Genomic DNA, 27,936 nt, shown 5'->3' with positions numbered 1-27,936 from the left:
TTGAACACCTTCTCTGCATACATGGAGATTATCATATGATTTTTCTCTTTTTTTCTGTGACTATTGTGTATTCTGGTTATTGATTTGCATATGTGAACCACGTTGCATCCTAGGATGAATACCACTTGTTCTTGAAGAATAATCTTTTTAAGGTGCTGTTGGATTTAATTTACTAGTATTATCTTAAGGATTTTTGCATTATGTTTATCAAGGATATTGGCTTATAGCTTCTTCTTGTTGTTCTCATCTGATTTTGTTATCAAGGTAATATAAGCCACATAGAGTTGACTTTGGAAGAATTCCCTCCTCTTCTGTTTTTTAAATAATTTATAAAGGATTTGGTGTTAATTATTTAAATATTTGGTAAAATTTAGGAGTCAAACTCCAGTTTTGTTTGATGGAAGCCTTTTTATTACTGATTCTATCTTACTATTTGTTATTGGTCTATTTAAATATTCTGATCTTCACAGTTCAATCTTGTTGAGGTGTATGTGTCCTGGAATTTGTCCGTTTCTTCCAGATTATCAAATCTGTTATCCTATAATTGCTTATAGTAATCTCTAACAGTCTTTTTTATTTCTGTGCTGTCAATCATATTGGCTCCCTTTTCATCTTTGATTTTATATATTTGAGTCCACTTTTTTTCTTTCCTATTCTAGCTAAGAGTTTGTCAATTTTGTTTCTGATTTCAAAAAACCAGCTCTTAGTTTGATTTATCGTTTGTGTGTGTGTGTGTTTAGTCTGTCATTTACTTATCCTCTGGATTTTATTGTTCTTTTCCTTATACTAATTTTAGATTTGATTTCTTCTTTTTCTAGTTCCTTGAGATGCATCAGTAAGCTGTTTATTTGAGATCTTTCCTCCTTTGATGCCAGCACTGAGTACTATAAACTTACCCATTAGTCTGCTTTTGCTGCATCTCATAGGTTTTGGGTTGTTACGTTTCCATTTTCATTTGTTTCAGGAAATTTTTTAAATTTCCTCAGTTTCTCCCTCGATCCCTTGGTTGGTTGTTCAGGAGTAAGTTGTTGGATATCCATGTGTTCATGTAGTTTTCAGTTCTTCTTGTTATCAATTTCTAGTTTTGTTGCATTGTGCTCAGAAAAAATGCTCAACATTTTTAGTCTTTTAAATTTATTAAGACTTGTTTTGTGACCTGCTATATGATCTTTCCTGGAGAATATTCCATGCGTTGTTGAGAAGAATGTGTATTCTCCAGGTGTTGGATAGAATATTCTGTAGATATTTGTAAGATACAATTGATCCAGGGTGCAATTTAATTATTTCTTTATTGATTTTCTGTCTGGATGAGCTTTCTACTTCTGAAAGTAGTGTGTACTGGAATCTAACTCTTCCTTCAGGTCTATAATATTTATTTTATGTATCTGGGCGCTCCAATACTGGGTGTGTGTATATTTGCAGTTGTTACTTCCTCTTGTTGTGCTGAACCCTTTGTCATTTTATAATGACCTTTCTTGTCTCATTTTACTCTTTTCTTATTAAAAAATCTATTTTATCTGACAGAAATGTGGCTACTTCTGCTTTATTTAGAGTTCCACTTGCATGGAATATCTTATTTTGTTGTTTCCCTTTCAGTCTTTGTGTGTCCTTAGCAATGACATGAGTTTCCTCTACTTAGCATATAATTGAGTCTTTTTTAATCTACTCAGTCACTCTGTGTCTTTTAAATGGAGAATTTAATGCATTTACACTTAAGGTAATTATTGATAGGTATTATGGTCATTTTGACATTTGTGGTTTTAAAATTTTTTATAATGAATTTTTTAAGATTTATTTTATTCATTTCAAAGTTAAAATTACAGATAAAGAATGGGAGAGAAGAGTAAAGGAGATCATCCATCTTCTGGTTCATTCTCCTAAATGGCTACAAAAGCCAGGGCTGGGCCAGGCCAAAGCCAGGAAACAGGAGCTTTATCTGGGTTATCCCAAGTGGGTAGAGGCCCAAGGAGTTGGGCCACCTTCTGCTTTCCCAAGCACATTAGCAGGGAGCTGAATTGAAAGTAGAACAAGGGCCGGCGCTGTGGTGCAGCAGGCTGGGGCCCTGGCCTAGGGCACTGGTTCTGGTCCCGGCTGCTCCTCTTCCGATCTAGCTTTCTGCTATGACCTGGGAAAGCAGTGGAGGATGGCCCAAGTCCTTGGGCCCCTGCACCTGTGTGGGAAGATCCAGAGGAATCTCCTGGCTCCTGGCTTCGGATTGGCTCAGCTCTAGCCGTTGCAACCATCTGGAGAGTGAACCAGTGGATGGAAGACCTCTCTGTGTCTACCACTCCCTGTGACACTCTGTCTTTCAAATAAATCTTTAAAAAAGAAAGAAAGAAAGAGAGAGAGAGAGAGAGAGAGAGAGAGAGAGAGAGAAAGAGAGAGAGAAAGAAAGAGAAAGAAAGAACGAACGAACGAACAGTAGGGACTTAAACTCACACCCATATGGGATGCCAGCATTGCAGGCAGCAGCTTAACCCATTACACCGTGCTGGCTCCTATTTATTTATTTTTAAGGATTTATTATTTTTATATATTTGAAAGGCAGGGGTGGAGAGAGATCTTTCATCTACTGGTTGACCCCAAATGGCCACAACGGCCAGAGCTGAGCTGATCCAAAGCCAGGAGCCAAGCTCTTCTTCCAGGTCTCCCACATGGGTGCAGGAGTCCAACCACTTAGGCAGTCTTCTGCTGCCTTCCCAGGTGCATCAGCAGGGAGCTGGGTGGGAAGTAGAGCAGCTGAGACTTGAACTGGAACCCATAAGGGATGACAGCACTGCAGACGACAGCCTAAGCTGCTACACCACTGCGTTGGCCCTATTTATTTGTTTTTAAAGATTTATTTTTATTTATTTGAAAGGCAGAGCTACAGAAAAAAGAGAGACCTTTGATCCACTGGCTGACTCCCCAAATGGCTACAATCATGGGCCAGGCCAAAGCTTGAAGCCTGGAACTCCATCTGGGTCTCCCGTGTGAGTGGCAGGGCCCCAAGTATTCCACTGCTTCTCTAGGTGCATTAGCAGGGAGCTCGATGGGAAGTGGAGCAGCCAGGGCTAAAACTGGTTCTCATGTGGGATGCTAGCATTACAGGCTTATTCTGCTATTCCACAACACTGGCCCCTAAATTGTTATGTATTTGAATGTCAGAGTGACAGAGAAAGAGAGAGGGAGGGAGGAAGAGGGTTGGAGAGATAGCATCCATCTACCAGTTCACTCCCTAAATGCCCACAGATACTCCCCCAAGTGGGCCAGGCAGAAGCCAGGAGCCAAGAACTCCATCCATTTCTCCCCTGTGGATGGCAGAAACTCAGGAACCCAAGTAATTAGGTCATCATCTGCTGCCTCCCAGATGCATTTGCAGAAAGCTAGGTCAGAAGCAGAGTAGCCAGGACTTGAACCAGCACCCTAGTGTGGGATGCGGGGATCCCAAGCAGTGGCTGATCCACTGTGCTACAGTGCCTGCCTGCTGTTAACTCTGAATGTGCTTTTTACTCCTTTGGCATTTCCTAATTTCTCCTTAACCCAAATAACTTGAGACATTTGTGCTGTTCCAAAGTTCCTGTAGTCTCTGTTCATTCTTCTCTTTTTTTTTTTTTTCCTCTGACTATATATTTTCAAATATCCTGTCTTCACTCTCACAGATTCTTCTGTTTGATCTGTTCATGAATTCTATCATGTTTTTAATATAGCTTAGTGCAGTTTTCAGTTGAAGGATTTCTGTTGATATATTTTATTTATTTCCCCCTGTCAAGTCTCTCTGTTAGTAGTAGTAAATCATTTCTCTGTGTTCTTCAGGTTTGTTGTGTTTCCTCAAAGCACCTGTTTAAATCTTCATCCGAGCATTTGAAACTTTCAGTTCCTAGATGGATGGTTTTTTACATCTTATTTTTGCTCATTAGGGGAGCTGATGGTTTCCTGTAAGTTCTTTGCTCAGTGGTGTACAAAATTGTCGGCACATTGAAGGATCAGTTAGACTAACCTGGATTCATGTGTGGCTGGCTGTGCTTCCAGAAATCCTAGGCTATCTGTTTATTTCCAATGAGCCAGTGAACACTTCTGCAGCTTCAACACTAGATGGCAGTCATAGGTGATGAAACACCACACTAGCCTAAGGATGAGGACTTTGAGGATCTCCTCAGTTGCCTTGGGGCTATGCCAAGGTTTGAAGAAGGGTAATAAAAGCAGCCCCGTGGCTGCCCAGACTAGCGGTGGGTCTGGTCCCACCTAGGGTCTCACTGGTGCGTGCCAGGCCTGCTGAGGCTGGTAGTGACACCAAAACCAGTCCATCCTGCTGTAGCACAGGCCTCTGCCTATTGCTGGGGCAGGTCTACAGTCTCCTAAAAGAAGCAGCATAGGGTAGAGGTCTCCGGGTTTTACCAAGTTCTGGGTCCCTCTGAGCTCCAAAGCAAGGTCCTGAGTTCCCTCATTGCCCTACTTCCAAGGGGTTGGGCATGTGGTGGAAGAGGTCTTTGCCTGACCTCCTGGTGTCTGTGTGGAGGTGCTGTCCAGTGTATCTGACTCAGCTGCCATATTAAAAAATTAAATTTTTATCTGAAAGGAAGAGAGAAAAAGATCTTCTAGCTGCTAGTTCACTCTCCAAATGGCTGCAGCAGCCAAGGCTGGGCTAGACCAAAGCCAGGGACTCCATCTGGGTCTCCCTCGTGGGTGGCTGGGGCCCAAGTATTTGAGCCATTTACTGACTTCCCAAGTGTGTTAGCAGGCAGCTGGATTGGAAATGAAAGAGCCGGATTCAGACTGGTACTCTGATACGGGATTCCGGCATTGCAGGCGGTAGCTTAACCCACTACACTGCAACACTGGCCCCTCAGTGGCCATCTTGATCTACCCTTCTCACTGCACATTCTTTTTTTTTTTTTCTTTAAGAGTTATTTATTTATCTTTCTTTCAGTTATGGGGGGTGGCAGGATGAGAGAGGTTTTCTATCTGCTGGTTCATTCCCCAAGTGGTCACCATGGCCAGCATGGAGCCAGGAACTTCATCCAGGTCATCCACATGGGTGGCAGGGCCCCAAACACTAGGGCCACATTCCACTGCTTTTCCCAGGACATTAGCAGGGAGCTGGGTCAGAAGTGGAACAACCATTACACCAACAGGCACCCATGTGGGATGCAAGTGTTGCAGGTGGTGGCTTTACCCACTGTGCCACAGTGTCAGCCCCTCTCACTGTCCTTTTTTTTTATTATTATTATTTAAGATTTATTTATTTATTTGAAAGTCAGAGTTACACAGAGAAGGAGAAGCAGAGAGAGAGAGAGGTCTTCCATCTGCTGGTTCACTTCTCAACTGGCTGCAACAGTCAGAGCTGTGCCAATCTGAAGCCAGGAGCCAGGAACTTCCTCTGGGTCTTCCCATGTGGGTGCAGGAGCCCAAGGACTTGGGCCATCCTCCACTGCTTTCCCAGGCCACAGCAGAGAGCTGGATCAGAAATGGAATAGCCGGGACTCGAACTGGTGCCCATATGGGATGCCAGCACTGCAGGCAGGCAGCTTGACCCACTACACCACAGCACAGGCCCCCTCACTGTACATTCTTGACTCTTACACCCTGCTACTCATTTTCCAAAGGGAACACTGACTTTTTTTTTTTTTTCAGTTATCCTCTCATTTTTTGTTTTATTTATTTATTTGAAAAGCAGAGCAACTGAGAGAGAGGGAGAGACACAGGAAGAGGGATCTTCCATCCACTGGTTCACTCCCCAAATAGCCCCACATCCAGTTCTGGGCCAGACTTTAGTCAGGAGCCAAGAACTTCATCCTGGTCTCCCGTATGGATGGCAGGGGCCCAAGTTCTTGGGCCATTATCCTCTGCCTTCCCAGGTGCACTAGCAGGAAGTTGGATCAGAAGCAGAGCAGCTGGGACTCAAAATGGCCCTCCAGTTTGGGATGTCAGCACTACAAGCAGTGGCGTAACCTACTCCACCTTCCCGGCCCCTCCCGTCTCTCTTGAACCTGGATCTTCCATCTCTGCTTCATTCAAGGCCAAAAAGCAGTCTGTTGTGGATACTTTTGTTTCCTTCAGAGAATAATAGGTGCAATATATCCCTCTGATTCCTGAGTAGTAGCTCAAAATCACTGCATTAATCAGTATGCCATTTAGTGTGCCCAGGTAGGGGACTCTGTTCTCTCCATCCTGTTTCTGGAATATGCCCTGCTGCTGTTATGAATCAAGGGACTTTTTTCAAAAATTTTGATGGTAATCTGGTTGTATATGTTGAACTAGAAATGCACTGTAATTCATCATTAATTGGCTCTGTGTTCCAGTTTTCTTGACAAAAAGATTATCATTCTACCCTGCCTTAGGCAGAGTTAGTATATACAGCCGCAGATTTACCAAAACACTCTGTGAGGCAGATGGTTAGCTGAGTGGTTAAGATGCTGCTTGGGATGCCTGCATCCCAAATTGGAGTGCATAGGTTCAAGTCCTGGCTGGCTCGCCTCTGATCCAGCTTCCTGCTGATGTGTCCCAGGAAGGTAGCATATGAGGGCTCCAGTACTTGGGCCCCCACCGCCCAGTTGTGTTCCTAGCTTTCAGCCTGGCCCAGCACTGTCAGTTGCAGGCATTTTGTGAGGGAACCAGCTAATAGAAGATATGTCTGTCTGTCTGTCTGTCTCTCTCTCTCTGCCTTTCAAGAAGTAAAAGATAAACATAAAGTGTAACGTAGTTGCCTTATCTGCTGGAGTTAAGAAAATCAGTCACTAGTTGGAATCGACTTTCACATGGTGATGACGATGATAGTGCTGATGACATCACGGAGCACTTCTTGGTCCCAAGACTTGTTCCAACACCTCACACACATCATGCTGTTTCCTCTGTACATCAGCCAGAGGAAGGATTAAGTATGGAGGGCTGAGTGTCCTCCCATCCCTAAGGTGATGCAGCTAGGATGCCACTCCACGATGTGGGCCCCACAGGTGCACCTCGTGCCTGATGCTCTCTTTCACCAAATGGATTCTAGCCAGTAGCTGCTCACTGGTGGGAGTTCACAGGAAAGAATGCCACCTTACATGTAAGCCTGGTACATTTAGAAGGATATTAATACTTCTCTCAACAGAATTCTCTTTTTGTAGACAAACTGGAAAATTGAGGGTTTTTTTATATTTTAATCCACAACATGGAGTATTTTCATATGAAATCAGAGTGACACGTTAGAGATGAATATATTTTCAGCTTTATAATATGAAGTACAGTAAATGTCCTTCTTTAAAAATATAATATTCTAAGCTAATTTTTTTAATTTATTAAAATTTATTTGAAAGTCAGAGAGCGATCATTCTTCTGCTGGTTCACCCTCCAAGCCAAAGCCAGGAGCCTGGAATTCAATTCAGGTCTCCCACATGGGTGGCAGCCATCACCGACTGTCTCCCTGGGTACTCAATACAGGAAGCTTTTATCAGCAGTGGAACTAGGACTCAAACACCTGCTCCCTAGGCAATTTTTTTTCCCCCTCAGGAGAATTGTGCGCCTGACCAGGGGCTAATATAGTTCTGCCTTTGACCACCCAGGCTCATAACCTGGCAATAGTTTCCCAGAACTCTTTTTAGGATGCCAAGGTGGAATAGATTACTCGGGGCTGGCTTCCTCTCCAATCTGACTTGAACAAGGTGATCTGCAATGGTGGAGTGTGCTAGAATTCTGTGTCTGAATGCCTAACTCCCAGAAGCAATTGCTGTATGTTCCCATAGCACCCAGTATTTCCCCTCACAGTACTCAGATCACACTATTCAGTGTGTGCTTTGCCTGTACCACCATTTTGGTGTTAATGATGACCAGGAATATCTTATGTTTATGACTCCAACCCCTGGTGCACAGTAGATGTTCAGTTAACATTGACTAAGTGAATGGACACGACTAAGGGGGAAAAGGTCAATAAACAGAGAAAGTCACTGACAGATCTACTTGGGCCAAGCAAGGAAACGCCTCTTGCTCATAGCAGCCCTGGATATTTATTCATTCAGATCACCAGCATACAGCATCCAGAAACTCTCAAGAACATTCCTGGAGTCAAGACCAGATTTAGGAACTGACTGTGGAGCAGTGGGTATAGTGCTGACATCCTATATGGGTACCAGATTGAGTCCTGGCTGCTGCACTTCCTATCCAGCTCTCTGCTAAAGCATCTGGGAAGACAGCACAGGATGGCCCGAGTACTTGCCACCCACATGGGAGATCTGGATAGAGTTCTTTGGCCTGGCCCATCCCCAACCATCATGGCCAATTCTGGGGAATGAGCAAGCAGATGGAATCTCTCTCTCTCACCTCTCACTCTGTTACTCTTACTCTGCCTTTCAAATAAATCTTAAAGAAAAAAACGGGTTTATTCAAGCTGGCTGAAGCCAGGAAGCTCTCATCAGGGAGAATGAAGAGCGCCATCCTACAGGAGGTTGTGCTGGGTGAGTTTGAGAAAGGATCGGGGAGTGGTGGCCCCGGCTGGACTGGAAGCTGCCAGGAAGCAAGAGCTGTCAGCAACTGGGTGTTTCTCAGTGATCTCTGTTGAGATGGTGGAGGAAATGAAATTGGGCTAGGATGTCACTGGTAAGAGCACAGGGGCATTCTGGAGAGACTGGCGATCCATTCACAGACGGTCCTGCGGGAGACAGCAGGTGGGATGCTATCAAGCTCCATCTTGTGCCCTTGGAAACACTGCTTGGCCCCGTCAGCACCCAGTCACAACCCAGCGTGCTCATCCAGATACAGCCTTTGTGATCTGCACTATTTAAAACAGGCATTTTGATGTTTTCATAATGGGCTTTTTGTCAGAACACTCAGTGGTGTGTCTCAACTCTGTTTCCCTTCAGAAATACTGCTGACGCTGAAGGCCGCTGGTTGCTGCTGCTTCGGCTGACCGGGCTCACTTGCTCACAACACCTCCTCGTCTGGAGAGCTGTGGCTACTTGTTCTGACTCAACTGACCTACCAGCCAGCTCTGCCAGGGCAAGATCAGCAGGCGGGCCTGGGCCCCTCCCTGCGCGGAGCCCCTGGGCTGCGGCAGACAGGCAGAGCGGCCTCTCCTTGACAGCCTGAAGCTCGCGCGCAGACAGTCGCTCCGTCTGTTCACTGCATTCACCTTAGTGCAACTTAGATCTCTCCTGCAAAGTCAATGTCGACAGGCAAATTTCATCCCATGTCAGATTGAATGTATTTAAATGTATGTATTTAAGGAGAGCCATGCTCTCGTTCGGTTCCAGACACTGGTTTCTTGCTTTGTTTTCCCTGGCTAATCAGTCTAGTACAAAAGATTCAGATTTCATCTGGGGGAAAAGAAAAGAATTAAAAAACTCAACCAAACAACTAGAAGTGTTTCAAGCTAAAGCCTGCATTTGGGATGGAAGCAGGGCAGATGCCACGGACCGCGCTATGTGTGCAGAAACACCCAAGAAGTAAAGACCAACAAGTCGTGGTTGCGTCTGCAGAAAACTCTGGAGACCACACTGGAAAGAGTTTGCAGTTACTGAACAGAAGAAAAGGAGCCTGTGAGAGGGCTGTTAATATTATGCGTCTGTGTTCCTCTTTTTTTCTGTTTGTTAAAACCAAACTAGTTCACCTAAATCATGAATCAAGAAGAAATGCTTTCAATTTCTAAATTAAGTTCCTTTCAGAATAATCAGACAGCTTGAATTAGCATCCCCCCCTCCCCGTCCCCCTCCCCACCTCGCTGCAACCCCGACCCTGCCCTTCCCTGCTCTCCTGTCCCCACCCATCCTCCTGGCTTCCATTCACATCTTTAAAATAAGCTGCAGAAACCAGGTAAGCCTGTGTTTCCGTAAGTGTGTCCAGCTAGCCACTTACCAGTTGCTAACTATTGGATTTCAGAAAAATGCATTTCCTGGCAAGGAGAGGAGCCAAGTGAAGACTGGATTCCAGTCCAGCTAAGGACGCCTGCTTTGGAAGCACGTTTGTTTCTGTCCCCAGCAGCTCTGGCCTCCACACCAGGAGGGTGTAACTACTAGTGGGTTTAAATTGACAGCAGATATCACGACAGATTTAACCTCTGCCATGGGTTTTTTTATTTTGTTTTTTAGCAGTGCTGACTAAGCCGAAGTTTTGTAAGGTACATAAAATCCAATTTATATGTAAACAAGCAATAATTTAAGTTGAGAACTTAAGTGTTTTAATTGTATAATTTTTGTGAGGTATACATATTGTGGAATTGACTAAAAAATGAGGTACTTCAGTATTAAATTAGATATCTTCATAGCAATGTCTCCTAAAGGTGTTTTGTAAAGGATATCAATGCCTTGATTAGATCTAATTTGTAGACTTAAGACTTTTTATTTTCTAAACCTTGTGATTCTGCTCATAAATCATTTATCTATAGGATATGCAGCCGCTGTAGGAACCAACTCTTGATTTTTATATGTTTATATTCTTTCTTAATGACCTTAGAAAGACTACACGTTACTGAGCAGGCCACTTTTATGGTTGTTTTTCTTGCCCACTCTGGTAGGGGAATGACCTTGTATTCCTCGGCCTCGGTTTCAGACAACTGCAATACCTAGAAGCTGATGGCCTTTTTTTGAGGTATTTCTCCCCAAACCCCGATACACGTACTTTCTTACCTAAATTTCAGAGGGATATCTTTTTGATGTCTAAAAAGCAAAGCATTTTATAATATCTCATTAGCCAGGCTTTTTAGGAACAAAGAAATTTTTTTCCTTGAACTGTGTTTGTTTATTTGTGGCAGGGTGAAAAATGTACAACCTCCCCTATTTATATTGATATCTCTCTCTCTACGTGCAGATTGTGGAAGTACAGAGAGAGATATAGCCCAAAGATAAATGCTGAGTAGACAGTCTGGGAGTGTTGCTCCGTACTAAAGAAACCTGGAAATTTGCATTTCGAGACCTTTTTCCACTTGAGAGGGATCTCAGTACAGGGAGGTGGCCACGGAACAGCACTTCTCAGCGGCCACCAGTTCACGTCCCCTCCAAGGCGCGACTTCTGCACCACACCCTTGGGTTGCCCAGCCGTGCAGGTGTTGGCCCGGAACTCCAGGACCTCACCCCAGGGATGAGGCACATGTGCACACAATGTCATGTGACCGGTTTTAAGTTACTTTTTAGAAATCTGTGAATTAGAATGACTTTTAACTTCACACAGCACAAGAGAGAAATAGAGTGCAAACTGGATTTGTTTTGTTTTGAGTTGTAAGTCCCTTTTCACTCTTAACACCATCCAAAAATATCCATGTATCTTTTGTTGTTTCCCTGTTTGGCCCACTGTGTTTTCATGTCAATCCCAGTTGAGATAAATCTGCAAACGTGTGATGCTGGTCATTTCAAGTGGTTGGCGATCCTTACTGTTAGAAGGGAAAGAGATTACAAATGCTCTTCTGGTTCAGGTCAGGTAATGGATTTTGTTTCCCATCCCATTAGGAGAAAAGTAAGTGAACGAGTGCTCTGATCATATTGATCACTACAGAAGCAAAAGCCAAATCCGTTCCCTTCGTTATCAGTATTTCTCATGCTGTACACAATAAATTTGTTAGACGGAATACTTGGTTTTTGTTGAATAGAACAAATAATCAGTGTTTTACTTATATTACTAAATGTGAAAAACATAATGTGAAAAGTATACATACATTAACTTGGTTGTAAAACTCATTTAAGTGTTCATGTAACGTGGTAAGTTTAAAAAGTGAAGTGAGCTGTTTTACTACAATGAATTCGTTTGACTCAAAGATAAAAATGCCCCTCCCCCCCCCCACGTGTATCTCTTATGGCCTGTGATCATTGAAAGCAATGTTTTTGCAGTTTATACGATGCGATTTTTAATCTGTGTTTAAAAATGGAGTTCCTATGGGCTTAACACATGAAATGGGTGGCACAGATCCACTTGCAGAACCCAAAGATACACAATCAATTTTGAAATGCAACTTAAGCCATTAATTGTTGGTGTGAATTTAAAATTTTCTAGTGTTTGTATGGTAGTATGCTGCCTAAAAGCAAAGCATTCTCTGCACAAAAGAAAATTACTGTAGTGGCTTCGATTTTAATTAGAATTTTCTCCCTGGTGTTTCTTTATAGACTAAAACAAAATCTTTTAAGTTTCTTACTACAGGTAAAAGCTATGTGCAAGAACCTCAAAATGCTAAAATCTAGCATAATGCCTTAGATCTGTTTTTAAGTCTTGTATATTCCTACATAGCTGTCCGATGTATTATATTTGTATAGTGAATTGTGTACAATTTTTGAATAAGTGCATCATCACTAAACCTTTATGTTGTTGAGCGGTGATGATGATACATTTCTTCAGACATTTAACTGTCATTTTTTTTCCTTTGTCATTTGTGGGTTTTATTTGTACAGTTCCTCATGAAGTTGCATCTGAGATGTGTGTATATGAAAAGATTATACAAGGGTAAAATTAAGCAATATATTAACTACGGTTCTTCAGGAGAAAGCTTACAGTGTTTCAGGTTGTGATTTATTTTCCAAATGGAGTTGACTCTGAGCATCACTTTGTTCACCTGCATTGATGTTTGTATTCCTAGTGTGAGCAGTTTATGCAAAGGTAGATATATTCAGAGAAATTTTAAAGACATTTATGCAAGTTAATATTGCTTTGCTGATGCTGTTTGCTTATTTGATGTTAAATAATGCTATTGTAAATAAAGAATTCTGTTGTTATTGCATCATTTAATAAATTTTAATGCCTTCGGGTTTTACATGGCTTTAGAGATTTTAATGTGTTTATATTGTATCTTCTTTCATAATTGCATTTAAATTAAAATTACCTTACTTCAGTCTCATCATTTCGTATATTTATATGGTTCTCGGCACAATTCACAGCACTTTTGCGTTTGATTCTCCCCGTTGTTCATTTTACAGACTTTCAGTTTGAAGCCAAGGAAGTCTCTCTTGTGTCAGGTTATCTAACAGTTTACTTCATGGCAAATACAGGCCGGGTCTGGTTCCACTGAATCCTAAACAGTGCCACCACTTTTCTCAGCATGCTGTGCCGGTCCCCATCCCCAAGTCTCCACAAACATTTCTGAGAAGTATGTGGACTTCCAGCTAGCTTGTTAAGATGATGCGATGACACTTGAGAGTATTCATAATGGTTTAATAGTGTGGTTTGGCAACGCTGTTAAACAGTACAAGTAGCATACCTAAGACCCAAGCCTTAAAATATAACAAATATTAGTAAAGACAATCTGGAATTGTTACAAAGGATACCAAAACAAAACAGGCAATTAGAAAAACATATCAACACTTTTAGCTACAATAATAGTTTAGAAGAAAAGCACCTGTGTGATTAAGTTAATAGTTTTTGTTTGGCATGTTTGTCTAGGAGTAGTTTAAGCCCTCGTTCGTAAATAAATAAATAAATGATAAACATCCTAAACTTATTTGAAGTTCTCTGTGCGATCAGATGAGACATCTTATCTAAAGGACTGTTAAGAAATTAAAGCCCGCGAAGCTAGGAGGCCCATGGCTAATGCTAACAAAAGAAATGCTGGTCCTAGAGTAGAAGAGAGAAAACGTTTCCTACCATCTGTCAGGAGAAAACAGGTCGATTGACTGCCTCTTGGAATGAGTGAAAAAGCTCTGCAAGCTGGTTAGAATACACAGAAATCAATACCTAATATTCATGCTAACAACCCATTTTTAGATGTGTTTTTAAATAGTCCCATTTACAATAACAATGATAGAGTGCTTACCCCATAGAATTACAACTACTAAGAAGTGTGGAAGACCTTGAAGAAAACTCCACGGTATGCCTAAAACACCTGAGAAGATGAAGACATGCCATTAACCCAGGAGTCCAGCACTGCAAAGCCACCCACTCCTCCCTATCTCATTGCAGTTCCAATCAAAGCCCAAAACATAAAATGCATTTGGAAGGTAAAATGTACAGTCAGAAATTTTGAACAAGAAAAAATGTAGAACTTTTTTTTTCTTTTTTAAGATTTATTTGAAAGAGCATCACAGAGAGAGGTAGAGCCAGAGAGAGGTCTTCCATCCACTGGTTCACTCCCCAGATGAATGCAACGGCCAGAGCTGAGCTGATCAGGAGCCAGGAGCTTCTTCCAGGTCTCCCACGCAGGTGCAGGGGCCCAAGGAGTTGGGCCATCTTCTACTGCTTTCCCAGGCCATAGCAGAGAGCTGGATCAGAAGTGGAGCAGCCGGCATTCAACCGGTGCCCATATGGGATGCCAGCACTGTAGGCTGGGGCTTTAACCCTCTGTGCCACAGCTCTGATCCCAATGTGAAACTTCTAATGACATTTAGAATGTATTGATCAGTAATATAAAATACACAAAAATGGATACATACTCAGAGATACATTGCTGTATAAATTTAATTTGTGATTGAAATTCTGATTTTTATTTTGTAAAGATTTTATGGGGCTGACATTGTGGCATAGTGTGTTGGGCCACCACCTGTGACACTGACATCCCATGTGAGTGCTCACTGGAGTCCTGGCTGCTCTGCTTAGATCCAGCTCCCTGCTAATGCGCCTGGGAAAGCAGTGGAAGATGGCCCAAGTACCTAAGCCCTGCATCCACATAGGAGACCCAGAAGAAGCTCCTGGTTTTCAACCTGGTCCAGCATTGGCTGCTGTGGCCATCTAGGGAGTGAATCAGTGGATCTGTCTCCCTGTCTGTCTGTCTCTGACTTTCAAAGTAAATAATTGTTTTTAAAGAGTTAACAAACAGGAAGAGACAGGGGTCTTTCATCTGCTCGTTCACTCCTCAAAAAGCCACAACAGCCAGGGCTGAGCTGATCCAAAGCCAGGAGCCAAGAGCTTCTTTCGAGTCTCCCACATGGGTGCAGGGGCCCAAACATTTGGGCCATCTTCCACTGCTTTCCTAGGCTATTAGCAGGGAGCTGGATCAGAAGTAGACCAGCCAGGCCTCAAACCAGTATGAGTATATGAGTTGCTGATGCTGCAGGTGGAGGCTTAACCTACTACGCCACAAGCACCGGCCCCATAAATCTTTTTTAAAAAATTATGTATGGGGCTGCCACTGTGGCGGAGCAGGTTAAAACCTGGCCTGAAGTGCCAGCATCCAATATGGGCACTGGGTCTGGTCCTGGCTGCTCCTCTTCTGATCCAGCTCTCTGCTATGGCCTGGGATAGCAGTGGAGGATGGCCCAGGTCCTTGAGCCCCTGGACCCACTTGGGAGACCCAGAATAAGCTCCTGGCTCCTGGCTTCAGATCTGCGCAGTTCTGGCCTTTGTGGCCATCTGGGGAGTGAACCAGTGGATAGAAGACCTCTCTCTGTGTCTCTACCTCTCTCTGTAACTCTGTCTTTCAAATAAATAAAATAAATCTAAAAAAATATGTATTTATTTGAAAGGTAGAGTTTATTTACCACTTCACTCCACAAATGGCTGCAAAAGCCAGGCAAACCAGGAGCCAGGAACTCCATCCAGGTCTCCCACATGGGTGCAGGGGCCCAAACACTTGGGCCATCTTCTGCCACTGTCCCAGATACATTAGCAGGGAACTGGATCAGAAACAGCAGCAGGGTCTCTAATCCACATTCCAACATGGAATGCTGACATTGCAGGCAATGGGTTAACCCACTATGACGCAATGCTGGCCCCCAGAGTTTCCATATGTAATCCATAGGAATCACTATTGCAAAAAAAAAGAAAAAGTGATTCAGACAGTTTGTGACATTTGGGGTGTTGACTGCCAAATGGAAAAGCAAAAGCATTTTTAAAAGTTAAAAGGGTAAATATGAGTGAAAATCTATTCCACGGAAAATGCTAAGAAACAAGGAATCTTAAAAGTTGGAGCCAGGGGCTGGTACTGTGGATAGCAGGTAAAGCCGCCACCTGCGACACCAGCATCCCATAAGGACACTGGTTTGAGTCTCAGCTGTTCCACTTCAGATCCAACTCCCTGCTGTTTTCCCTAGGAAAGCAGAAGATGGCCTCCAAGTGCTTTGGCCCAGCCCCCATGGGAGATCTGGAAGAAGCTCCTGGTTCCTGGCTTCATCCTGGTCCAGCGCTGGCTGTTTGTGCCACTTGGTTAGTGAACCAGCAGATAAAAGATTCTCTCTCTCTGTCTTTCTCTCTGACTTCCAAATCAATCAATCAGTTAAAAAAAAGTGTTGTGGCACAGTGGGATAAGCTACCACTTGGAATGCCCACATCCCATATCAGTGCCTGTTTCTGTCCTGGCTGCTCTGCTTCCAATCCAGCTCCCTGCTAATACTCCTGGGAGGCAGCGAATGATGGCCCAAATACCTGATTTTCTGCCACCTATATGGGAGACCAAGATGGAGTTCTTGGCTCCTGACTGTGCCCTGATCAACCTGAGTGTTTCAGACATTTGGGGAGTGAACCAGTGGATGGAAAATTCTCCCTCTCTGTGTCTCTCTGCCTTTTAAGCAAATAAATATTAAAACTATATTGGGGTGGGTGTTTGCAGCAGTTATGATAATGCTCTGATGCCTGCATCTTGTATCAAAGTGCCCAATGCAAATCTCAGCTCTGATTCCAAACCACTTCCTGCCAATACACAGGGAAAGGCAGCAGATGATGGCTCAAATACTTAGGTCTCTGCTACCAACATGGATTGAGTCTCCTGGCTTTGGGTTTGGCCCAGGTCTGGCTGTTGGCAGGCATTTAGGGAATTAACCAGCAGATAGAAAAAATTTCTCTCTCTCTCTCTCTCTCACTAAGCATTTTTTTTAAAGGATTTCATTTATTTATTTGAGAGGTAGAGTTACAGACAGTGAGAGGAAGAGACATAGAGAAAGGTCTTCCTTCTGTTGGTTCACTCCCCAAATGGCACAATTACCCGAGCTGCGCCAATCCAAAGCCAGGAGCCAGGAGCTTCTTCCCCATCTCCCATGCAGGTGCACTTGGGCCATCTTCTGCTTTCCCAGGCCATAGCAGAGAGCTGGATGGGAAGAGGAGCAACCGGGACTAGAACCAGCACCCATATGGGATGCTGGTGCTTCAGGCCAAGGCTTTAACCCACTGAGCTACAGCAACGCCCCCAAATAAATAAATCTTTAAAAAAAAATGTAAAACCTTATTAAAAGTAAGTAGAGGGGCCGGCGCTGTTTTGCAGCCGGTTAATGCCCTGGCCTGAAGCGCCGGCATCCCATATGGGTTCCGGTTCTAGTCCTGGCTACTCCTCTTCCCATCCAGCTGTCTGCTATGGCCTGGGAAAGTAGAAGATGGCCCAAGACCTTGGGCCCCTGCACCCACGTGGGGGACCCAGAGGAAGCTCCTGGCTCCTAACTTAGGATCTTAGCAGCTCTGGCCGTTGTGGCCAATTGGGGAGTGAACCAGTGGATGCAAGACCTCTCTCTCTCTCTCTCTCTCTCTCCCTCTGCCTCTCTTTCGCTCACTCTCTCTTTTTGCCTCTCTGTAACTCTTTCAAATAAATAAAATGAATCTTTATAAAAAAAGATTTATTTATTTTACTTGAAAGTCAGTGTTACACAGAGAGAGGAGAGGCAAACAGAGAATGCTGATTGACTCCCCACTTGGCCGCAATGGCCAGAGCTGCACTGATCCTAAGCCAGGAGCCAGGAGCTTCTTCTGGGTCTCCCACGCGGGTGCAGGGGCCCAAGGCCTTGGGCCATCTTCTACTGCTTTCCCAGGCCATAGTAGAGAGCTGGATCAGAAGTGGAGCAGCCAGGTCTCAAACTGGCGCCCATATGGGATGCTGGCACTGCAGGCAGTGGCTTTACCCACTATGCCACAGGGCCGGCCTCTTTTTTTTTAATTTAAAAATGTTATTTTTTAAAGAAATGTACAGGGCTGGCATTGTGGTGTCACAGGTAAAGCCACCACCTGCAGTGCTGGCATCCCATGTGAGTGCCAGTTCGATCCCCAGCCACTCCACTTCCAATCCAGCTCTCTGTGGCCTGGGAAAGCAGTGGAGGGTAGCCCAAGTTGTTGGGCCCCTGCACCCATGTGGAAGACCTGGTTCCTGGCTTCAGATCGGTCCAGCTCCAGCCATTGTAGCCATCTGGGGAGTGAACCAGCATATGGAAGACCTCTCTGTGTGCCTGCGCCTCTCTGTAACTCTGCCTTTCAATTAAATAAATAAATCTTTTTTTTTTTTTTTTTGACCGGCAGAGTGGATAGTGAGAGAGAGAGAGAGACTGAGAGAAAGGCCTTCCTTTTTGCCATTGGTTCACCCTCCAATGGCTGGTGCATCGTGCTGATCCGAAGCCAGGAGCCAGGTGCTGCTTCTGGTCTCCCATGGGGTGCAGGGCCCAAGCACTTGGGCCATCCTCCACTGCTTTCCCAGGTGCATTAGCAGGGAGCTGGATTAGAAGTGGAGCAGCTGAGACTTAAACCTGCACCCATAAGGGATGCCGGCACTGCAGGCGGCAGTAACCCGCATTACCACAGTGCTGACCCCAGGATTTACTCTGCGAATCTTGGACAGAGATCATCATTGAAGCCAGATAGCTGGAGATGTCCAGCCTCCACTTTAATATTCATAGTGTCTGTTCTTTTTTCACCTCTGTATTAGTCTACTGTATTAGTCTACTTGTCCTCTGTATTAGTCTACTTGCTAAGCATTCACACTTTTCTTTCTCCCCTAGCTTGTGCTCATTTCAGGTTTATTTGGATGGGCTTTGTTTTTTCTTTCTAGCTTCTGGAGAATGTATAACTAGTTCATCAATGTGTGATCTCTGTTTTCTCTATTTCAAGGCTTTCAGTTTTTCTGCTCACAGCTTTTGGCAGACTCCTGTACATTTGGCCTGGTAATCTTACCAAAATCTCTGACCTTGGCTTGAGGTTTTTCTTTCCCAGTTCTGTCAAATTCCAAGAGAAACTTCAAAACCACCCTCCAACCACAACAGTAAATCAAAAATAATCTTGCTTTGGGGTGGGAGAGATGGCAGAGATGAGCGCCACCATTCAAGACTACAGGGGCAGAGTTTGGCTTGGCTGTTTAGACACTGCTTGGGCCACCTGCACCCCATATTGGAGTGCCTTGGTCTGAGTCTTGGCTCTGCTCCTGATTCCGGTTTCTTGCTAATGCACACACTCTGAGAGGCAGCAGGTGACGTCTCAAATAATTGTGTCCTTACTGCCCATGAAGTAGACTTGGATTGACTTCCTGGCTCCTGGTTTCAAATTGGCCCAGCCCTGGTGGTTGTGGGCACTTGGAGACTGCAACCACCCTATGTCTCTCTCCCTGTCCCACCTTACCATCTCAAATAGATAGGTAACTTATATATGAAGAATTGCTGTAATTAAAAAAAAAAAATACCTACTGGATGCGGGGCAGTAGTTGCTGGTACAGCCCGTGTTGACACCTCTGAAAAATGTAGACTGCCAGCATTTAACTGTGTCACAGCTGGTCCTGGCATTGCTGCTGTGGCAGATCATTAAGTCAACAGGTCCATGTTGACACAGACATGGATTTGACAAGTACATTCTCTTCCATTGTAATCAGAAAAGAGGACCAGAAATGTCTGCATGCAAACAAGAGAATCAAGAATATTAATTTCCAGAGCTGGTACTGTGGTGTAGTGGGTAAAGCCACCGCCTGCAATGCCGGCATCCCATATGGGTGCTGGTTCGGGTCCCAGCTGCTCCACTTCCAATCCAGGTCTCTGCTTATGGCCTAGGAAAGCAGTAGAAGATGGCCCAAGTCCTTGGGGTGTTGGATCCGCCTGGGAAACCTAGAGGAAGCTCCTGGCTCCTGGCTTTGGATCGGCACAGCTCTGGCTGTTGCGACCATCTAGAGAGTGAACCAGCAGATGGAAGACCTCTCTCTCTCTCTCTCTCTGCTTTTCCTTCTCTCTCTGTGTAATTTCTGACTTTCAAATAAAGAAATCTTTAAAAAAAAAAAAAAAAGAATGTTCATTTTCTTCAAATCAAAACCACAGTGAGATATCACTTCAGCCCTGTTAGAATGGCTGTGATAAAAAGAGTTATTTTGATCAATGCACATTGTATACAGGTATCAAAATGTCACACTGATGTGTACAATTATTGTATATGATGTAAAATTATTAATTTTAAGAAAAAGAATATTTGTTTCTGAGTGTAGTCTACCTCAGGGCTTTGACATAGTCCATAGGAGACCTGGATGTCACCCAGACCATCACACTCACCTGTTACATCAGTGGCATTGTGCTCATTGGATAGGACGGGTGAGAAGCAAAGACTCACGGGAAGTAAATCTATGAAGATGGGGACTGGCCTCTTCACTTTGAGGCTTTTTTTTTTTTTTTTTTTTTTTTTTTTTGACAGGCAGAGTGGACAGTGAGAGAGAGAGACAGAGAGAAAGGTCTTCCTTTGCCGTTGGTTCACCCTCCAATGGCCGCTGCAGCCGGCGCACCGCGCTGATCCGATGGCAGGAGCCAGGTGCTTCTCCTGGTCTCCCATGCAGGTGCAGGGCCCAAGCACTTGGGCCATCTTCCACTGTACTCCCGAGCCATAGCAGAGAGCTGGCCTGGAAGAGGGGCAACCGGGACAGAATCTGGCGCCCCGACCGGGATTAGAATCCAGGGTGCCGGCGCCGCAGGCGGAGGATTAACCTATTGAGCCGCGGCGCTGGCCACTTTGAGGCTTTTTTTAAAATTAATTTATTTACTTGAAAGTCAGAGAAAGATCTTCCATCTGCCAGTCCATTCCTCAAGTGTCCACAACAGCCAGGGCCAAGCCAAGCTGAAACCAGGAGCCAGGTGCTTCATCTAGGTCCCCCTTGTGGGTGGCAGGGGCCCAAACACTTGGGCCATCTTCTGCTGCTTTTCCCAGGCCGTCAGCAGGGAGCTGGATCAGAAGCAGAGCAGCTGGGACACAAACCAGTGCCCAAATGGGATGCTGGTATCATAGGCATTGACCTTACCAACTCCGCCACAACACTGGCTCCTCAGGGCTGATTTTTGACATGCAGTAGTTGAGGGTGTGCAGGGATAATGACTCCAAAGTGAAAGACAAACTGCTGTATCTCAAGTCTCCTACCTCAGGCTCGGAAGCCCAGCACCAGGCAGAGCTCTGAGGGTTCTGCAGGCACCGTCTTCCTCATGTGGGACTATGACCCACACCTTCCACGCCGGGTGACACAGCAGGCTCCCGGCTCCCACAGCAGGAAAGGCCTCTGCAGCAGGCCCAGGCCGTGGACCACCTGACCTCAGACCCTACAGCGGTACGGGAGTCAGGGGGTGAGAGAAGTGCAGCGTGGGGTTGGTGGTGAGCTCCCAGCGGAAGAATCAGATCCTGGGCTCCTGGGGCCCTGGCACAAGCCTGTGACATCCACAGCAGAGGAGTGGAGACATGCTGAGAAGCAGCTGCTTGTGTGTCACTGGGTCCCAGGACGGATGGACTCCTTGTCCAACAAATATCAGTGATCAAATCAAAAACACCAGCTGACTGCTAGGAACTATGCCCTGTTGGCCCCAACAAGTCCTGAAGTCACACGTGCCCAGCAGCAGTTGTGAAATGGGAGTGGCACCAGGACTAGCAGCAGCAGTGCCAGGAGGCCCATGGCACCCACCACAGAAGCACAAATGTCCCCTTGCCTGGTTACATAAGGGAATCCCAAATGACCGGCTAAAAAGAGGATGAAAAATCCCCAACTTGGCTTACAGAAGAGTGGATACAGCTCAAAGTGGACGCCAGCTTTCAGGGTGATCTGAAAGGAGGGAACAAATTTCTCGTTGGGGGCAGCTGCAGCGGGGATATATACGTGGTCATTACGTTGAGTGTAAAGAACTGTGGCCTGAGATGAGAACACATACGGATTCCTGGCTCACGGCCAACAGTCTGGCTTGGTCAGGACCTTGGAAGGAAAGAGCCTAGGAGACAGGAATTCTGGCAAAGAGGTGCGTACATGCACACGTGGAAAAGGGCACCTTGTTGGAGGACATCGAATTCACACAGTAAGGCCCATCAGAAAACAACCAACGCACGAAAGCACCACGTAACCAAGGAGACCAAGGATGACAGGAACCAGCGCTTACCATTCCTGGCTCTGCTCCTGACTCTAGCTTCCTGCTAATGCACACTCTCAGAGGCAGCAGGTAATGGCTCAAGTACATGGGTCCCTGCCACCCACAAAGGAGACCTGGACTGAGTTCTGGGCTTTCCAGCTTTGGCCTAGCCCAGCATCAACTGTTGTGGGTATTTGGGGAGTGAATCAAAGTATCTGAGATCCCTACCTGCCTGTCTCTCTCTGCCTTTGAAATAAAATGTAAATAAAAAATAAAGAAAAAAAGAAACGTACAAGGCCAACGTTAGTGGTGTAGCAGGTTGAGCCACTGCCTGCAGCACCAGCATCCTATGTGGGCGCCAGTTGAAGTCCCCGCTGCTCCACTTAATGTTCCTCTGTAGGATGAGCAAAATTTCAATAAGCTCTAAAGACTGGAAAAGCACTAAGATGAAGTTAATTCCCTTCTGATGGTTTCAGCACAAAAGGACAAAAGGAGCCAAAACATCTGTAATTTTTTCAGCAAAATGTTCATTAAATAGGGCATGATCTGTCTCAGACAAGCCCCTTTCCTCTGATTGGCTGACTATATGCCCTGCAGTACTTCTCTGGGCCCACCCCTGATGGATGATTGCTAGGTCTCCGAAATGACCTCTTCTTTAGGACCTGACTAAACCCTTGAGGACAGGCCCTGTTTCGTAGGAACACAGCATGAACAGGCATTCTCTTCATTACGGCCAACTCCTCAACCACCCCCTGGTTTTAGTCGGTGTAACTTACCATAAATCTTTCCACAGGGTTTTTTATCAATGGTCTTCTCAGGAGCTTGATGTTGGAACACAAGTGTATCAAAGTGACCACAGCTTATTACAGTTTTCCCCCACTCTGGAGGCAAAGGCCTTAGTCTCTGTCCAGCTTGGGGATCTTCCTTGAACCTGGTGGTCCTCAAGTTGTGTACTCTTTTTTTAAGAGTATTGAAGAATATTTTTTTAAGATTTATTTATTTATTTGAAAGAGTTATATAGAGAGAGGAGAGACAGGGTGGGGGGGGGTCTTCCAACCACTGGTTCACTCCCCAATTGGCCTCAACGGGCAGAGCTGTGCCAATCTGAAGCCAGAAGCCAGGAGTTTCTTCCGGGTCTCCCATGTGGGTGCAGGGGCCCGAGGCCTTGGGCCATCATCTTCTGCTTTCTCAGGCCATAGCAGAGAGCTGGATCGGAAGTGGAGCAGCTGAGTCTCGAACCGGCACCCATATGGCATGCCGGTGCTTCAGGCCAGAGCGTTAACCTGCTGCACCACGGTGCCGGCCCCAAGTTGTGTACTCTTTGCTATTTAATAAGATGTACAACGTGTAGCTGAGCCAGCTTACGCTGGATGAGCTACTGTCACTTTCTCCTGTGCAGGACTCCATCCATCGCTGTCATTCTTTCTGCACTCTCCCAAAAGAGGGGGAAATGCCAAATCGGCATTTGTCCAAGAGTCATCCATGCCCCATGCAGACTTTCTAGAATTCCTTTGGACAACCTACACTTGGCCCTGATTGTGTTCATGGGTCAGATCTGCACACAGAAACAGGAAATGATCAGGCTGACTTGCCACAGTGGATCTCAGCTCACCCTTAGGATTCCTTATTGCCCAGATGGCAGAACTGGAGCCTGTTGGCCAGCTGGGGAAAAAAAAGCTAATAGACACAAGCCAGTAGACTCATCTTCGGGTCATCCAACAATCTATGTACTCTGGAAACAGTGAAATCAACGGTTAAGGAACCTCAAGCATCCTAAAGCCAATCAAAAAGGTAGCATCAAGGGCGATCCTAATGCTAACAGAAGGGCCCTGATAATTTACCCTAAGCAGGGCTTCTTACAAAATTATTGGCTCAGTGAGATAGCCAAAACACCCACACCTTAGAGGTTCAAGGTAGCCGCGTGGAATGCTAAATCTAAGCCCCAATCTCAAAGTTCCACGAAAATGCTCAGGAAGGCCCCTGGGACGCATCAAAGCCCCTCCAGTGGGGAGGACCTTGCCGGGACCCCAGGTGGAACATCAGCTGCCACTGCAAACGCTACTGACGTTGTTGCTAAGGCTGTCTCACCTGCCGTCCACCTACTCCCGGCAAAGGCAAACTGCGGAAGGCGGACGCGCACGGGACCCAACTGCAGATCTGCCGGAACTCCTTGCAAAGGAGCTTCAGGTAATCAGCCCTGGGGGTGGGCTGGGAACGCTTTAATCTTCCCGCCAGCACTGCGGGGTGAATATGTCCTGGTTACTATTTGCTTTCTACAGGGCACATCAAAACTGTCCCTATCAAAAAGCTACAGCTCTGACGGTACACTACAGAGGACATAATATGTGGTTCCACTTATATAAAGTCAGAGAACAGGTAACTCCACCACCTGTAGGGAAAGAAAAAACAGACCAACTTGTCAAGGTTGCTGGGGGGAGGGGTGTGTGTGTGTGTGTATATATATATATATATATATGATGTATGTTATTTATTTGAGAGGTAGAGTTACAGAGAGAGAGAAGGAAAGACAGAAAGAAAGCTCTTCCATCCACTGGTTTGCTCCCCAGACGGCCGCAATGGCCGGAGCTGGGCTGATCCAAAGCCATGAGCCAGGAGTTTCTTCCAGATCTCCCACATGGGTGCAGGGGCCCAAGCACTTGGGTCATTTTCCACTGTTTTCCCAGACCATAAGCAGAGAGCTGGATCGGAAGAGGATATGGGATACAAACTGGTGCCTGTATGGGATGCCAGTGCTGCAGGCTGAGGTTTAGCCACAGCACCTGCTCTGCCATCTATATTTTGATAGGGATTGAAGTTACATCTCTCAAAAATGGGACAGTTGTGTGTATTTTATCATATGTTTTACCTTAAGAAAACATAAAAAGAAAGGTAGGGGGCAATCATGTAGTGTAGCAGGTTAAGCCACGGCTTGCTATGTCTGCATCCCATCAGAGTGCTGGTTCCAGTCCTGGCTGCTCTGCTTCCTGATAATGTGTCTGGTTAGGCAGTCAGTGCAAGATAGCTCAAGTGTCCAAGCCTGCCCTACCTACATGAGAGACCTGGATGGAGTTCCTGGCTCTTGGCATCAGCCTCGACTAGACCTGGTTGTTGTAGCCATTTATAGAGTGAACCAACAGATAGAAGTGCGTACTCTCTCTCTCCCTCTCTTATCTCTTCCTCTCTCTGTCACTCAGCCTTTCAAATAAATAAATATCAAAAAGAAAACAAAACACAAAGCACAGTGGGTTAAGCCACTGCTTACAACTTCCACATCCCATATTGCTCTGCCAGTTCAAGTCCTGGTTACTCTGCCTCCAATCCATCTGGGAGAACAGAATGAGGTTTCTGGCTCATGGTTTCAGCCTGCCCCAGCCTTAACTATTGTGGGCACTGGGGGAGTGAACAGTAGGCCTGGAAGAGATCTCTTTGTCTCTCTCTCTGTTACCCTTTCAAATAAATAAAATAAAGCTTAAAAAAGAAATGCACATTCATAAAATGAAATTTTGTTCCATTCAGCCATTATAAGGAATAAAGTTACTCCTAGGATATTGATAGAGAATATTAACTATGTACTTGTGAATTGCAGAAAAGTACAAGCTTGTTTTTAAAAATTCTACATTTATAAGTACATTTAAAAGTATAGAATGTTTCAAAAAGGAATGAGAGCGGACACTGTGATCCAGGCATTAAGCTGCAACTTACAAGCCTGCACTGGAGTGCTAGTTCAAGTCCTGCTATGCTGTTTTGGATCCAGCTTCCCGCTAATGCACCCTGGAAGGCAGCAGATGATGGCTCAAGTGCTTAGGCCCCTGCCACCCAGGTGGGAGCCCCAGATGGAGTTCCTGGCTCCTGACTTCAGCCTGGCCCTGCCCTGGCAGTGCTGGGCATTTAGGGAGTGAGCCAGTAAATGGGAAGATCTCTCTTCTCTGTCACTCTGCCTTTCAAATAAATAAATAATTGAATGAATGAATGAATGAATCTTTAACGAAAATTAAAAGGAATGAAGGAAGGGAATGAAGCAAACTGCTGCTCAGGATTACCTCCATAGAGTGGGGTTGGAGTGAGCAGGAACTTCCAGTTTGATTTCATCTATTTCTTTAAACCATTTAAGCAGACTAATGTTTGCAATATTTAACATATACACTCTGTCTTCTTTGCAGAGACTCTAAGATAAGGTTCATGTTGCTCCTGGAGAAAGGGGAGAGGGATGGAGATGGGAGAGAGAGGGAGAGAAGAGGGAAGGAGAGAAAGCTACAGCCTTTGGAGGCTTAAAAAAAAAAAGTGCTCACGAGCCCCCCCCCCCCCCCCGCGCCCCCCGCCCCGGACCACCCATGTGTCCCCACAGCAGTCATTAAATCCTACAGGTAAAGTTCCGGAGGCAGGAAGGAAGCCACTGTAATGGACCGAGTCGTAGGGATCCTGCGCGGGGATGCTTCGGGGAGGAACCGGTTTCCAGGTCAGCCATCCTCCCCAAGAGGTGCAGGGCGCAAGATTGCGCGCGTGCTCCTCACTCCATCAACCTGCTGGTCAATATCGTAGAACGCGCGCCACCTCTTAGCTCGGATGCTCCTTGCGACTTCACACGGGTATGGACGAGGACAGCACGGGCCCACGCTTCCTAGCGGAAGCCAGGACCCCCGCCTGGCCTGGCGGGCGCGCGCCCCTCCCGCCTCCTCGGGGCCCTGCGCCTTTCTGAGCCCCCTCGACCGGCCGCACCGAGGGCGAAGGCTGCAGCGTCGGGTTCCCGGGATCTAGAAGGAAGGCGGCGGCCGTCGTGGAAGGTTGGGGCGGTGCCGTGGCCGCCAGCTCTGGGAACTTGGGTGGCGTCTGGTAGCCAGGTGGACTCTTCTCTCGCTTCCTCCTTCCTGCCCGTTCGGCTGCCTAGCTCCGTGCAGGAACGGTGCGGGGAGTGAGCCTTTCTCTCCCTCTCTCACAGCCGCACCCCTCTGCAAAGAGAAGCCGCGGCCGGGGTGGCTAGGGGCCCCGGTCAAGGTCACCTGGCGTTCCAGCGGGTCCCCTCCCCAGGTGCTTCCCCTGTGAATGTGAATGGAATTAAGCGCTCTTTTCTCTCCTTCAATCACCGGTCCCGCGAATAAAAATGCGGTCGTTGAGAACCGGGTGTGTGTCTGGGCCTTGGGGTTTTCTGTGCTCTGCGCATCCAAGGTCGCGAGCTTTCCCGAGGGAAGGGGCCGCTGTGGCGGCGCGGTGGACGCTCCTCTGTCACTGAAAGCCATTTCAGTAAGAGCTCCCAAACCTCGGAAGAGCGGAGGGCTTGTCTTTGCAGCCGCTTTGCTCGAGGCGCGGCTCTCCAGCCCTGAGGGTGGCGCCCGGCTCCTCGAAGGGTGTCAGCGACGTCGGGCGGCTCTGACGCCGCCTTCCGGCAGGCTCATCTCCTGGGAACCAGAAGCCCACCGGCAGGTTCGCGACCCCTGCGATTTGGACACCCGATTAGGGTGCGTGTGTGCGCAGAGGAGACTCTCTGGGAGCCCCTGCACAGCTTTTTGTCCCCACCCCACCCGGATCCAGGTAGTCCAGAGCGACAGAAAAGCCCGCCGGAGACAGGCAAAGAGCGCGCCCTCCACTAGGGTCCCGGAGCGTTGGGAGAACTGACGAGTTTGGGTGGGCGACCCCTGGGGGCCCGGGGACGATTCGAGCTCCCGCCAATAGCTGCGGTGGGCGGGGAGAAAACCGAGCTGGGGGCCTGCGTGGGCCCGGTCCCTTCCACACCCTCGCCGGCCGCGTGCCCCGCCCGCCCACCCTCCCTCTTAAGCCCAGCTCGGCCCTCGGGGCTCGTCCGAAGCCTACAGGGCCGGAGCCCGAGCCCCATACACGGTGTGGGAGGAGTGCACTCGTGGCGGTGGCCGAGGTAGGTGCCCAGCGGGGCGCGCCTAGGGGGCCCCGTCTCTGGCCGGCGTCTTCCCGGGCGGCTGGGAAGTGCGGGCAGCTGTCTCTGGCGCAGTTCGTTTCGGGTGATCGTCTTTGCCTTCCCGGGGGGTTCTTATTCTTTCAGCGTTCCCTCAACTCCAAGTTGCAGATGCTT

At 46.5% G+C, this 27,936-nt stretch overlaps 1 protein-coding gene across 19 annotated transcripts in view; it reads left to right on the top strand.

Annotated features, from left to right (window-relative positions):
- Positions 1-12,769, top strand: part of NCOA2 (nuclear receptor coactivator 2) — a 299,416-nt gene extending 286,647 nt beyond the window's left edge. For all 19 annotated transcript variants that reach the window (XM_070075148.1, XM_070075149.1, XM_070075153.1 and 16 more), the window contains one exon: positions 8,817-12,769. In XM_070075148.1, the coding sequence (XP_069931249.1) occupies positions 8,817-8,828 (12 nt within the window). In that variant the 3' untranslated portion in view covers positions 8,829-12,769. The remainder of the gene's footprint in view (positions 1-8,816) is intronic.
- The last annotated feature ends 15,167 nt before the right edge of the window (positions 12,770-27,936 follow it).

The sequence above is a fragment of the Oryctolagus cuniculus genome, chromosome 6, assembly GCF_964237555.1.
Source record: "Oryctolagus cuniculus chromosome 6, mOryCun1.1, whole genome shotgun sequence".
NCBI classification, from domain to species: domain Eukaryota; kingdom Metazoa; phylum Chordata; class Mammalia; order Lagomorpha; family Leporidae; genus Oryctolagus; species Oryctolagus cuniculus.
This window is presented reverse-complemented; position numbering and strand designations above follow the sequence as displayed.